Raw genomic sequence first — 15,150 nt, 5'->3', positions numbered from 1 at the left:
TCATGTAAATGACACAAATAATTTAATGGTGGTTTGGCCCTAAGTTTTGGTAATGACCTATGCCCACACGCACTTTTATTAATTACGAAAGGTCTCAGACTCAAGACTAGATGAACCGGAGTCAACTGAGTTTCTTATGCTTGAGAGAGAAAATATAGTACGAAAGGGTTTCTGTATGTAAGTGCATATTACATTATATAGATTCTAGATTTTAATCTTCAAAATTCCCCAAATGTCTCATTTATAGAGTTGCTAGTGGGCCTTGGGCCTTACAAGTATGAAATGGGCACTACACGCATAATGTGTGTCTTTTACAACTGAAAATGCAATAAAATACACTCAAAATACAGTTACAGAATTATCTCATGAGATGAGAATTGATTTGGTCGTTGGAGTTGCTTCTAGGATCTTCATACGACCAACACTCCTTCTTCGAGCAAGTTGCATGTAGTTAGCTTGCAGTCTTCGATCAACAACCTTAGACGTATTTGGATGAACTCGAGGAGGCAACTCTTCATCTTCTAGTCGAGCCCATTCAACTAGGGCTAATAAAATTAATACTTTTTGTTGCCACATGTCATTTTGTCATGCCACATCATCATGTATGCTTTTGGGGATAAACATTATTTATATATGTAATAGATGATTGAGACATCTATTACGGAAGAGATATAATCGGTTTAGTTTATTGATTAGTGTCAAAAAAATTCCAGAGTAATACCTAAGGCTGACTTATATTGTCCAACCAAATATACAAAATAGGTAGCTTTACTAACTCAAAAATCGTAATTCGCTAAGTAACTAAAACATAAATGAATAAAAGTAAATTACAGATTTATAATTCTATTAGTCACCCCTCAAGATGGGTTGTGAATAGTATGCACATTCATCTTGTTGATGTGAGAATTTAGAGTCATGGAAGGAAGAGCTTTGGTGAAAGCATTGGCCAATTGATTGATGTTGTTCTCTCATATTAATCTTATTTTAGCATTTCTGTTCTTGTCCCTAAGAAAATGATAGTCCAACTCAATATGCTTGGTGCGCTCATGGAATGTGGGGTTGTTTGCAATATGAATTGTAGATTTATTATCACAATAGATAAAGGATGGGGTTGATTATTGAATCTGAAAGTCTACCATGAGTTTTTGGATCCATGTAAGTTCACTAGCTGTGGCAGCCAAGGCATGGTATTTAGCTTCAACAAAACTCCTTAATATTGTTGGTTGTTTCTTGGATTGCTAGGGAGAACAAATAGTCACTCAAGAAGACACAAAATCTTGTGGTTTATCTCATAGTGGTAGGGCAAGAGGCCCAATCCGAATTTGAGAAAGCTCGTAAGTGATGAGAAGAAGTACATGGATATAAAATACCTTGTCCAGGTTTAGCCTTTAAAAATATGAGAAGGTGATAACCAACCTATAAATGAGGAGGTCCGGGGTGGGATATGAATTGACTGAGGCAATGGACTGACTAAGTAATGGCAGGTCGAGATAATGTGAGATATAGTAGACAACCCACAAGTCTTCTGTACTGAGATGGGTCCGAGAGGGGTTCTCCATCAGTTGTATTGAGCTTAAGCCGAGGATCCATAGGAGTGGTTGCGGGTTTACTCCCTAGGTAACTAGTATCTTGAAGAATTCGAAGTGTGTATTGTCACTGTGATAAAAATAGGTCGGCAATAGAGCAAGCAATTTCAAATCCTAAAAAAAATACTTCAATTGTCCAAGAGTTTTGAGTTTGAAAGGGACATTAAGAGAAAGTTGTAGTTGTTGTAGAGGCAATAATGAAGGGCCAGTGATGACGATATCGTTGACATAGACCAATAGGGCGATGAAGTGGTCTTAGTGCCTCTAGTGAATAGAGTGTAATTGGCCTGGGACTGAACAAAGTCGCTCTTGATGAAGGCCTCAGAGAGCTTTGTGTACCATTGTTGAGAAAAATGAAGAAGTCCATAAATTAACTTGTGAAGTTTGCAAACAATGTTGGTTCTTACAAAAGAAGCTGGATCAATTAGTAAACCTTGTGGTAAAGTCATATAAACCTCTTCATTTATGTCACCATTTAAGAAGGCATTGTTTATGTCTAACTGCAAAGTGCGCTAATTTTTTATGGCTGATATAGCCAACAAAAGCTTGAGTATGGCCCTTTTTGCCACTGGAGAAAATGTATCAAAGAAATCCAAGCCTTCTTGTTGTGTATAGCCAATGGAAACTAAGCACGCCTTGTAACATTCAATGATGCCATCACTATTGTATATAATTTTGTAAGGCCAGCAACACCCAATGGGATTCTTATGTGGTGGAAGTGGAACAAGAGGCCATGTCTTGTTGTCTTGTAAAGCTTTCAGCTCAGATTGCATGGTTAAGTTCCAAGATTCATGATTGGCTTCTTGCTTACAGGAGTGAGGTTCTGTGTGAATAGAGATTGCACAAATAAAAGCCTTATGGGAGTTAGAAAATTTAGAGTAGGTGTAGAACTATTGTCCTGTTATAGAATTGCATTCAAAATCTTGAAGATAGACAAGTGGTGATCTCCTCAAAGATGGAGTAGTGATTTGTGTAGGAGGAACGATAGTGGTAGGCGGTGCAGCAGTTGCACTATCATAAAATTGGGGTTGCTGCATAATGGGATTAGTAATAGGAGAAGCAAGAATGTTATGTAGAATATCCTCATAATCAGTGACAGGTGTGTGAGAGATCAAAGGAGATGGTAATACGGTGTTAGGAAAAGGATCAGAAACTACCTATGCACTATGTAAATTTTGAAATGAGTACATATTTTCATGAAAGACAACATTGCAAGAAATAATAAAAGTCTTGTTGTTAATATCATACAAAGGGTACCCTTTAATTCCAGGTGGGTATCCTATAAAAACACAAGTTTTGGCTCTTGATTCAAATTTAGTCTTATGAGTTGTTAAAGTAAAACCAAAAGCTAAGCAACCATAAGTTCGAAAATGGCTATAGTTAGGGGGTTGTTGAAACAAAATATCATAGGGACTTTTGCCATGTAAAAGAGATGTAGGTGTCCAGTTAATTATATATGTGGCTATAAGAATGCATTCAGACCAGAATGTGAGGGGAGTATGTGCTTGAAAATGCAAAGATTAAGCAACATTCAAAAGATGTTGATGTTTTCTTTCTACTATAGCATTTTGCTGAGGTGTTTCAACACATGAAAATTGATGCAAAATGCCTTTTTGAGAAAATAGATTAGTGAATGCCAATGCTAGTGCATTTTTAGATCAAAAATATTTTAGGACAACATTGAATTGTGTTTGAATCATATTTTCAAAAATTGAGGAATAATAATAAGAGCATCGGATTTTTGTTTGGGAAGATATATCCAAGTAAAGCGGGAATGATCATCCACAAGTTTGAGAAAAAAATGATGATTAGAATGAGAAAGTATATGATGAGGACCCCATATATCACAATAGGTTGGACCCCATATATCACAATAGGTAATCTCTTTTGTTTTTCCATCAGACAAATGTAACAAGTAGAGTTATTATGCAATAGAGAAGCATTATATTGTAAAGTATCAATTAACATATCTAAACATTTAGAGGATGAATATCCTAATCTAGAATGCCAAGTCTCCACTGTGACAGAGAACATGTGAGAACTAAGAGTACTTTTATCCAAAGCAAGAGACCATTAAGAAAGATACCCTTGTCAATCATTCTCTGGGTGAGTGAATCTTGTATGGAAAATGAATTAGGAAAGAAAGTAATATGTACAGGTGCAGCAGAGAGTGATTGATTAACTGTGATGATATTATATTGGAAAGTTGGAAATATAACACACTTCTTAGGATAAGATTAGATTGTATAGTAACATTGCCACAATGATGCACATATAGAGTATCAATGTTTGGTAAAATAAGTTTTGTGGGATAAAAAGGCTTAATGATGTAAAAATATGTATATTAGAACATATATGCCAAGTAGCAATTGAATCCACAATCTAAGAATCATTTTTATTGTGGTGTATATTAGAGACTCTAGAAAGAATGATATATGTTGTGCTTGATTGAGGGATAGTATCAGTAGTCATCATACCAATATTTTGATTAGTAAGGATATTAAGTAGTTTATATTGAGTAGGATTTAGTTGAGGCAAAAAAGTATTACCATTATTGGATAGAGAAACGAGTTCAATGGTGGTGTGGAGTTGATTAACAACATCGGTGTTAGAATTCTTGGATTTGTTGTAGCCAGGGGATATCCATGAAGCTTGTAACATCTCTCGATTGAATATCCAAGGGTGATGTTGTAACGCCCTGGTTAGCCAAGACTATTACTCTGTGTATTTTAAATAGTGTTAAACTCGCTAAACGAGTCATTTGACCAAAAACGTGCAACTAAATGTGATTAATGGTCCAGGGTGAAAATTTTCGGTTAAAATGAATGGATATTTCATTAAAACGTTAAGTTGTACATGGGATCCCATAATAAATGTTTACAAAGTTGTTTACAGTTCCAAAAGGGTAATTACAACTCATAAGTTACAACCTGTCGACCTAAGCGACAAAAATAAAGTTTAACCCTAGTTCCTCTGATAAACCTTGGTCGTGGTGGTTAAGCGGCCGCATATCTACACGTCGCCACCTAAGCTCTCCAACTCATGGATGGTCTAGCTTTCTTTTCCCCTTACTTGCACCACATAGCACCCGTGAGCCAAGGCCCAACAAGAAAATCTAACCATGCTCATAAGCAGTGAATAACACATTTCAAAATCATAATAAACATGCCCAGCAGTAATAACCCTACTCATGCATGCATACCATTCATATAAATTACTACAGCGTCATATGGGGCCAAATTCCCTAATTAAATGATTAACTAAATCATATCAAGGCCCGTTGCCCAAGTTACATGATTAATAAACCACACTGGGCTTAGCGCCCTAGGATCTGGGACTAATAAGTCACCCTGGGACCAATTGCCATATCCTCTGAATAACCAGCCTTGGAGCTGGCCCAGCGTACCTGGCGCTTAATTTTTTACGACCATTGGGTCAGGCAAGCATATGATGCGCTCCTGAATAGATCTAACCATATCGACCAGTGCTCAGCGCGCTATTGCCACCCTTAACTTATAAGTTAATGTTTTTTGACCAGCGCTCGGGGCTATTGTCGTCCTTGACTCATAAGTCAATGCTTTTCGACCATCGTTCAACGCTATTGTCGTCATTTACTCATAAGTCAATGATTTTCGACCAGCGCTCAGCGCTATTTCCGTCCTTGACTCATAAGTCAAGCCTTTCTCAATTATATAATGCTAACAAGCATTCATCATATAACAAATATCCATAAACAGAGCATAACGTGCTTAATTAATCTTTTACAGGCATAATCATAATCATACACATTTAAAGGGGCCCACGCCCAATCAAGATTATATTCAACGTTCGAGCCAGCCCTAATCATCATGTACATCACATATTGCGTGCATTTTTCTTACCTCAGGTCCAAGTGTAATGTAAAATAAGAACGACCATCGAGCACAATCCAGATACCGAGCCCCTAGCGATAACCTAGTCACAACCAAGTATAGAATCATGTCAATAACGAGAAAACACAGGCTTCCGGACCAAGTCCTAGCCTCCGGGATATCGAATTCTACCAAACCGAGACCTGAGGTTTGAGTTCCCGGACTCAAAACCTTCATTGGCCAACTCTCATTTGCATCGCGGCGCACCTAATTAAGGCCACGGTGCCCGACCATTTAGAGTTGCAGCTCTCGCAACCAGAGAGCCCAGCCCCAAAATACACTGGACACAGGTCGCGGCGCGATAGCGGTTCAGAGAACCGTCTAGGCCCCTGGGTTCATAAGGGTCGCGGCGCGACCTCGCGAACCCGAATTTGTCAGTCCAAAATCTTCTCAAAATCACCCCAAACCTGTACCAAACTCACCATTCAATCTCATAACATCCCTAGAACCTCCCAAGCAACAAAACCTGACGTTCCATCGGATTAACACTCATCCCAATCATAAAATCCAATCCAGAACTCAAGAAACTTAAGGAAATGGAAACTCAGAGATTCAAAGTTAAATTACCACTGATTATGTTGTTTTCCCGCGGCAATCATGCTTCTAATCTTCCCTAGAATTGTGTTTGACTCTAACCTTGCTTGAATCCAAGCCCTAAAACTCGAGTTTCCTTCAAAAAATGCTAACGGCATCAAATGAGAGAACGGGAGTGAGAGAACAAGATTGTTGAACGTACTTCTATTTATGACAGGTTACGTACTGCTCAAGTAACCTTAATCAAATCCCAAGGCTCAGGGTATCAAAAACGCCCCCGGGGGTAAAATAGTCAAAATCTCCATAATTCCCTTCTAGTCTCGCTAACTCCAAATATATCATCGAATATTCATTCTCATTACCCAATATCCCAGTGATGTACTAAATACCCAAATTACCCCTTGACTCACCCCGAGTCAAGTATTGGTCCCATTGTGACTTTCCCGCTAACTTGCTCCCTAGGATCGCCTCGTGCCGAGCAACCCAAATATATCCACATAATAATGTGGTCTCACACATATATCACATATATGTCAAATATACTCATAACGGGCCAAATTACGAAAATTTCCCTTCTGGTAAGAAACAGTCCCACATGCATATTTAAGACACCTAAACATGCATATCAAATCATATTATAATATAACTCACATAATCATGCAATGATACACATATATATATATCAGATAAGCACATAATTTTCCATAGTTTGCCATCTTGGCCCCCTAATCAAGGCCCTAAGCCTTATTAGGTAATTTGGGACGTTATAGATGCAATGTGTACAAAATGGTTTGTTCTTACGTGGGGGAACTAAGCAAGACTTATAAGATTCAATCCTTTGTTTTGTAGGCGGGAATCATTGTGAGATGATTGGTTTCCATTAATAGCAAATGCCATAGCTGGAGTGGAATCTGTGGCCAGAGGGAGAGACCTAGCACCACGCTGATTTTCCTCTTAAACCACAAGAAAGAAAACTTTGTTCAAAGGGGGTAAGGGATCCATTAGTAAAATATTGCCCCTTATTTGAGAGTAAGAATCTTTGAGCCCAATGAGAAAGGATACTCCATATGCTCTTGAAGAGCTTTGGCTCCTCCACATGTACACTTATTGCAAGTGCAAGAGAGTCTGTAACTGAGAGTTCCTCACAAAGAGTCTTGAGATGAGTATAGTAGATGGTGGTAGAATGGAGAACCTGTTTGAGATTTATTAAATCACGCCTGAGGTTGAATATGTCAAGACCATTTTTATATTGGAATCGAACCTTGAGATCATTCCAAATTTTTGCAACAGATTCATGATATATGATACTAGCAAAAATTTCTTTAGAAAGAGAGTTTAGAATCCAAGAAATAACAATTTTATTATTACGAATCCAATCATTATATAACAAAGAATCATAATGAAGGGGTTAAGGAATTGTTCCATCTAGAAACTCCAATTTATTTTTCACCGAGATACAAGCTTCATAGCCTTGCTCTAGGAGATAAAATTTTGTTGCCCAATAAGGAGTTGTGACACCAAAATGCATCCTGGATTATCGACATGGTAGAGCTAATATATGTGACCGACTGATCTTCAAGAACAGATCTTGAAGTGGTGGAAGAAGTAGGACGCACTGTCGCCGTAGTGTGAGACATCACAAGAGAGGACGAATGAAAGGTGTCACCGCCATTAGTTGGAATGGAAGACATGGCAGGTTAAAACACAAATCGTTGGAGAAGAAAGTTGTTCGCCGAAAATGGAGGACAAAGAACACTACTTGTCGAGAAGAAGAAGCACAAGAACAAGAAAAAAGATCGAAAGGAAAAGCTAACTTTCCCTCTCTGATAACATATTATGGAAGAGAAAGAATTAGTTTGGTAAAATTGATCAGTGTCGAAAATTATCTGGAGTAATACCTAAGGCCGACTTATATAGTCCGGCCAAATATACAAAATAAGTAGCTCAACTAACTCATCAATTGTAATTAGTTAAGTAACTAAAAGAGGTTAAAAACCATAAATGAATAAAAGTAAATTACATATTTATAATTCTATTGACGCCAATTTTTTTTAAATAAAAAATTTTAAAAACTGTATTTTTGTAAATCTAAATCTGTGTTTTTGAAGAAAAAAAAAATCATGAGCTGCAAAAAAAAATTATACAAACATATAAAAAATTTTGTCATTTTCGAGAAAGCACACTAAATTATATTTAAGAAGTGTTCAATTTTTTTTTACAAAAAAAAAGTGTTGATTTTGTCCTGGATTTGAAATAGTAAGAAAAAATCTCAAATTGCTAGAAAATTTTAAATGTCTTGCCTATTTTGGATGAAAACTCAAACTGTTTAAAAAGATTCATACAGATAGATCATATCAATTAAAGCTAACAAAATGATTCAAAAGTAAGATACTAACCGACGATTGATACCACCCCTCAAGTTTATAACCGTTTTCAAACCATGTAGGCTTTACGCATGAACAATCATCAAAGAGTGAAACACAAACGTCGCTTAATTAAATACTGTTGTTCACTACAAGTTGAGAGACAATCTTCCCAGGAATTTTAGGGAGGAAATGTCGATTTTAATTCCCTTTAAATGCTCAACTTTAATATCAACATAAATCTTTTCTGCACCCAGACCACAACTGAGCTCAATTATTTTGAAAAATAAAACATGAAGTTACTTTCTCAATAGCTTCTCCTTCATTCTTTCTACGGCAGCTCTAAGAGTTCCCTCGTCTTTGCAGAAGGTAAATCTGACTAAATTCTTTCCTTCTTCAGGATTCAAGTAAAATACGCTGGTCGGAATTGCTACCACCCCAACTTGTTTGATTAAATACTCACAAAACTCAATGTCGTTTGCTAGTCCGAAAGGGGTGTGATCTACAACCACAAAGTAAGTCCCACTTGATGGATAAACCTTGAATCCAACAGCTTTCAACCCTTCAACCAAAATTGCCTTCTTTGCATTGTAATCCCTCTTTAGCTCCTCATAGTAAGAGTCTGGAGCTCTAAGAGCAGTGGCAGCAGCCCACTGCATGGGAGTGGAGGTAGCAAATGTGAGAAAGGCATGCGCCTGCCGCACTCCCCATGTCAGATGTGGAGGAGCTATTGCCCAGCCAATCTTCCAACCAGTCAAGGAGAATGTTTTTCCTAGTGAATTCAATGTCACTGTTCGCTCATACATTCCTGGAAGAGAGGCCATAGAAATGTGATCCATTTCAAAAGCCAACTTATCATAAACTTCATCTGTAAAAACCAACACATCATTTTCAATGCAAAGAGATGCAATTGTATTGAGTTCTTCCCAAGTGAACATCTTTCCAGTTGGATTATGTGGAGTGTTTATGAGGATTGCACGAGTATTCTTCGAAATTGTGGACTTGAGCTCCTCAATAGGTACAGAGAAATCTGGAGGGCGCAATGTGATGCCCTTTACTTTAGCACCAGCCATGGATAAAGTAGCTTCATAAGAATCATAAAAAGGTGCAAAAAGGATAACCTCGTCACCAGGATTTATCAAGCCCAACATAGTAGCAGCTATAGCTTCAGTGCACCCAGAAGTAACAGTAATTTCTTTCTCAGGGTCCACCACAAGACCCGTATCTTTCTTGAATCGCTCAGCAATGGCTGAGTTGAAATCTGGAACTCCATATCCACGAGCATATTGATTCTTCCCATCCTTAATGGCTTGAATTGCTGCTTCCTTCACAAAATCAGGACCATCAAAGTTGGGGAATCCTTGACCAAGGTTTATTGTTCCATGCTTAACAGCTAGATTACTCATTTGGGTGAATATTGTTGTTTTGAATTTCTCCAAACGCTTTGCAATCTACCAGAGTATAGAAACACCATTTACTGGAATCAAGTAACAACATAGAAACGTACAGCACAAAAGCATGGCAATCATTTGTTTAACAATTACAGCATGATCAAGTTCTGTCCTTCAACCAAGCAACAAAACATAATTAATTTATTTTTTAAAAAAAAAAACTAAAGTAGAACTATTACTTTTATAAAAGAAATTGGAGGGATATTACGAAAAAACAATAAAAATGAAGAGTCAATTGAATGGCAAGATTTAACATGTAAAAAGTTAAAAATAGTGTTCTCCCTTTGTCTTTGAATCCTAATCTATTTCTTTATTTTATTTCTGTTTAACTACAGAGCATAAAAAAAAACACAGAAACCGATCCATAACATCAAATAGTAATCATTTAAGCAAAATAGAGAAGAACCCCTTGTTTAATTGGTCCATCAGAGACAACCTCCATTATGACATTTTTATTTGGAGGATCCAGCGCACTAACCTTGAATCTTTTCTTTATAAACAAAACCAACAACACACCAAGCATGAAGTACGTTAGAGTGTTCAGTGCCTAAAAATACTTCCAATGTATGAATAAGAAATTAAGCAAATCATTGGTCTTAAGTATGATAATAACAACAATGTACTCCATCCCAAACTACAGGGTGTTTGGTATAGATTCCACATATGTGGCCAACCAAAATCTTCGAGTCTAGATAAACTTTTATTGTATAATGCAGAATTCGTGATATTTAATATAAAATCTTATTCAAGCACAGCTCAAATTTCGTGAGAGTTCCAATCTGTTGCTTGCATGTAAAGTGCTGCGACTTCAATATGTATTAGGTTACACAACAGCCAAAAGCAACTCCAAGAAGCATCGTAACTTAACAATAGCAATTAATCAGCCAAAATTTGAAGAATCCAAAGACAGAAAAAAAGAAAGACATGACTTTTTATTCAATACTTCTAAATTAAAAATCAGAGATGAAAAAAGGGAAACATTTGCAATAGTTTAGCTTTTAACACATGGATGAATAGAAAGGAACCCAAAAAAATAATACATAAAGGAGATGAAACCAAATTGTTGAAAGAATGGAAGAAAACCCATTTCCAATTCAAGCACAAAAATATAAGAAAGACCCATGAAATTAAGAATCAAAATAGAGTTGAATCCATGGTTAGAAGCAGAAATACCTGCAAAGGCGGATTGGGGTTGGGGGTTGACCCATTTTTATTGGAAGCTACCTGATTATCAGGTGTAGTAGAGGTGGACATGGCGGCCTCAAAACGAATAGCTCCTTGTCTTTTTGAAGCACAGCCAATTCTTCTCCTTATTTGCTTTGAAAATGTTAAGAGTGTCGAAGGCTTGAGCCGCAATTCCGGGCGGGTCCAGCTGCACTGAATCTGCATCACAAAATGAAATGGAAATAAAGCTCAGGCTGTTGCTGTGGAAGAAAATTAAATTGGTGCGACTGCGAGATGCTGTGGTAGTTTGGACTTTTTCCTTTTTTGAAATATATATTAGAGAAAGAACTCTTATTATTCAGTCAAAACAGATGTGAAAAACCAGTGTGCACAAGAGGACCAACTCAGCTTAAATAAAGGCTGAGAAGGGTCCAATCCATCCAACTGAACTAATTAAAACAGAATTGGTTAACCAAGAAAGCTAACATAAATCAAGCCTAACTAACTAACCATAAACTTAATTCTAATAGACCCCTTCAAGATGAAATGTACAAGTTTTTAACTTTCATCTTGGATATTAAGTCTTTAAAATGAGCTGGAAATAAAGGTTTGGTGAGCAAGTCAGCTATATTGTTCTTTGTAGGGACATGAATGAGTTTGATGCAGCCTTCTTGTATTTTGTCGCTGACAATGTGACAGTCTATGTTGATGTGTTTTGTTCTCTCATGAAAAACAAATTTTTATGATATATGGATTGCAGTTGTAATGTCACAATATAAGATAGTTGGATTATTGTGAATGACGTGGAAGTCTTTGAGTAAGGCAATCAACCACATTACTTCACAAGTAGCATTAGCCATAGCACGGTGTTCAGCTTCAGCGGAAGAGCAGGACACTGTTCTTTGCTTCTTGGACTTCCATGAAATGAGAGATTGGCCATGGAATATGCAGTAGCCCAAAACCTCGCGCCTGGTATCAAGACAAGATCCCCAATCGGCATCCGAAAAAATTTTAAGACTGAAATCTGAAGTATAATTAGATTGAGCATGAGCACTTAAGTGGGGTGTAGAAGAAGAGTGAAAGAAAATGCCTTGGCTCGGGGTTCCCTTTAAGTATTGAAGGATGCGTTGGGCAGCTTGCATGTGAGGCATTCTAGGAGAAGATAAATATTGACTTAAATGATTCACAGCAAATGAGATGTCAGGACGAGTTATAGTTAAGTAAATTAATTTACCAATAAGCCGTCTATAAGCTGTAGGATCAAATAAGAGAGGACCTTCATCCTTACTGAGTTTTGTATTTGGCTCCATAGGAGTGGAGGAAACTTTGGTGCCCATACTACCTGTGTCATTTAAGAGTTGTAAAGTAAAAGGGCGCTGAGATATAGAAATACCACTATTTGATCGCCCAATTTCTAGGCCAAAAAAAAAAACGTAAAGGACCAAGGTCCTTTAACTGAAAAACTGAGTTTAGTTGTTGTTTAAACAAGGAAACAACAGAGTCATTGTTAGAAGCAATAACTATATCATCAATGTAAATTAAGATAGCAATGAAGGTGCTATAAGTACTCTTGATGAACAAAGAGTTGTCAGAATATGATTGTTTAAAACCATTTGAAGTAAGATATGTGCTGAGTTTTGTGTACCATTTTCTTGAGGCTTGTTTTAAGCCATATAGACTCTTGGTTAATTTACAAACAACATTTTGAGGTAAAGGTATTTCGGGTTGATAACCCTTTGGTAGTTTCATATAGACATTTTCATTTAAGTCTCCATGAAGGAAGGCATTGTTAATATCTAACTGAGATAATGACCAATTTTTTATTATAGCAAGAGCAAGTTATAATTTGAGGGTATTAAACTTTGCAACAGGAGCAAAGGTGTCTATGTAATCAATACCTTGTTTTTGGGTGTAGCCTTTGGCCACTAATCTAGTTTTAAACCTGTCAATGGAACCATTGGCTTGATATTTTACTTTGTATAGCCACTTGTTGCCTATGGTGTGATGTCCAGGAGGGAGAGATACTATTTTCCATGTGTTGTTATCTTCTAAAGCCTTGATTTCTACAACCATCGGTTGCTGCCATTCAGGTATGACAGATGCAAGTTTGTAGCTAGTGGGCTCCATAATAGTATTGGCAGCAAGAATGGCAACCCGAAAAGATTCATTAAGCCTGTCATAAGACAAAAACTCATGTAAGGGATACGCAGTAGAGGTAGTTAGATTACAAACATAATCATCAAGATATTTTGGGTGTGATATGACACGTCCAGAGGTAGACGAATGAGGAATATTTGGTGAAGTATGTGAATCTTGATGTTGAGCTGAAGCTTCAGATTGGGGAGATATAGGCTTTAAAGAAGGGTTAGTTCCTGCATTTGGCAACATGGATTGTGAGAATAAAGAATCAATATTATGATGAGATAGATTGTTTTTAAATGGAAATATATTCTCATAAAAAACTGCATCCCGAGAATGAAAGATTTGATGGCTTTCTATGTCAAGAAGAGTATATGCTTTCATTCCGGGAGGGTAACCAATGAAGATGCAAGCTTTGGACCTTGGAGAAAATTTATGTCGTTTACTATCTAAAGTAGAGGCAAAAGCAAGGCAACCAAACACACGAAGATGATCATAACAAGGAAGTTTATTATGAAGTAATTCAAATGATGTTTTCTTTTTGAGAATCATGGAAGGGGTTCTATTGATAATATAAACTGTTGTATTGACAATATATGACCAATAAGGAAGAGATAACTGAGATTGAAATAAAAGGGCTCGTGCAACATTTAAAATGTGTTGATGTTTCTTTTCAACAACAGAGTTTTGTTGTGGTTTTTTGACACATGAGTGATAATGAAGAATGCCCTTAGATGAAATGCAGTAAGATTAAAATCTTTTGCATTATCAGTCCGAATACCTATAATAGAAGCCAAAAATTGAGTGGCAACAAGGTTAAAAAATTGAGGTATAATGGTTTGAACTTCAGATTTAGTCTTAAGCATGTAAACCCAAGTCTATCTTGTGTGGTCATCAACAATAGTAAGAAAATATTTGTACCCTTCTAAACTCATGATATGGAATGCACCCCAAATGTCTAAGTGAATTAAATCAAAAGGAGAAGCAACCATATTATTTTGAGGATGGAAAAATAGTATTTTTTGTTTAGCTAGATGACAAATTGAACACACATTATCTTGAGAAGCTTCTGAAAATTGTAAATTTTTATTGATAGCTTTTGAAACTTGTACAGAATGATGACCAAGGCGAAAGTGCCATTGGTTCAAATCATTACATTTGGAGTTCAAAGTATTATTATGACTAGAGGTAAGTACAACAGTAGATATATGTGAAAAGAAAGAATTGGCAGAACTCGAATATAAGAAAGAATGATCTTGCTGAATGAAGAATAGGTTGCCCACTTTCTTAGCAATCCCAATCTTTGAATTCAGCTGAGGACCCTGAAGAAAACAGTTAGAATGGTCAAAGAAAATAATGTTAGGACTGTTGTGAAGATAGACAGGTATAGAAAAAATATTGAACCGAAATTCAAGGATATAAAGAACATTAGTCAATAAAATGTCTTTGTTCACAAGTACAGTACCAGATTTATGAATGAAAATCTTATTGCCATTAGGTAAAGTAACATATTTATCAAGAGCATGGTTGTTAAAAGAGATAGAAAAAACTTGGTAGAGTGGCAAACATGATGTGTGGCACCACTATCTACTATCCAAACAAAATAGGGGAGAAGATACAATTTTACGAGTGATATTAGATACTTGAGGAAGAGTATCACTTGGGGAAGAGGTATGATGCAGTTGTTGACTTAACAGAGCAATAAGTTGTTGGCTGAGTTCCAATTGGGATGGTTGAAGGATCGGTCCACTTGGAGAAGAAGAAGAGATAGAGACTTGATTAGTCTTGACAGAATCAGATTTGCGTCTATCACCATAACCCGGGGGAAATCCATGAAGGAAAAAACATTTCTCCTTGAGGTGCCCTGGTTTGAGACAATGGGTACAAGTGGGGCGCATCTTCTTGGTACGAGATGTAGAAGATGGAACAGATGGAGGGACAACAGCAATGAAGGTTGTGTTGTGAGATGGCTGAAGTCTCCTTTGATTCTCTTCTTGAATAA

General features: G+C 36.8%; 1 protein-coding gene across 2 annotated transcripts; it reads right to left on the bottom strand.

The window, feature by feature from the left end:
• Window positions 1–8,499: 8,499 nt before the first annotated feature.
• LOC133803110 (uncharacterized) lies at window positions 8,500–11,391 on the bottom strand. Of its 2 annotated transcripts, none has more exons than XM_062241055.1 (2): window positions 11,019–11,391; window positions 8,500–9,719 (listed from the first exon to the last, which is right to left on the bottom strand). In XM_062241055.1, the coding sequence occupies exons 1-2, from the start codon at window positions 11,232–11,234 to the stop codon at window positions 8,694–8,696; spliced, it is 1,242 nt and encodes a 413-aa protein (XP_062097039.1). In that variant the 5' UTR covers window positions 11,235–11,391; the 3' UTR covers window positions 8,500–8,693. The 2 variants fall into 2 exon arrangements, with proteins under 2 accessions (XP_062097039.1, XP_062097038.1); XM_062241054.1 differs by having other exon boundaries at window positions 8,500–9,845; window positions 11,019–11,390.
• Between the last annotated feature and the right edge of the window lie 3,759 nt (window positions 11,392–15,150).

Source organism: Humulus lupulus, chromosome X (genome assembly GCF_963169125.1).
Source record: "Humulus lupulus chromosome X, drHumLupu1.1, whole genome shotgun sequence".
NCBI classification, from domain to species: domain Eukaryota; kingdom Viridiplantae; phylum Streptophyta; class Magnoliopsida; order Rosales; family Cannabaceae; genus Humulus; species Humulus lupulus.
The sequence above is the reverse complement of the archived record's forward strand: the minus strand, read 5'-3'. Positions and strand labels throughout refer to the sequence as shown.

Coding starts and splice junctions, on each gene's coding strand:
- LOC133803110 (XM_062241054.1), bottom strand. CDS start 11,234: ATGCAGATTCAGTGCAGCTGGACCCGCCCGGAATTGCGGCTCAAGCCT. Junction 9,846..11,018: donor ACCCCAATCCGCCTTTGCAG/GTATTTCTGCTT, acceptor ATACTCTGGTAG/ATTGCAAAGCGTTTGGAGAA.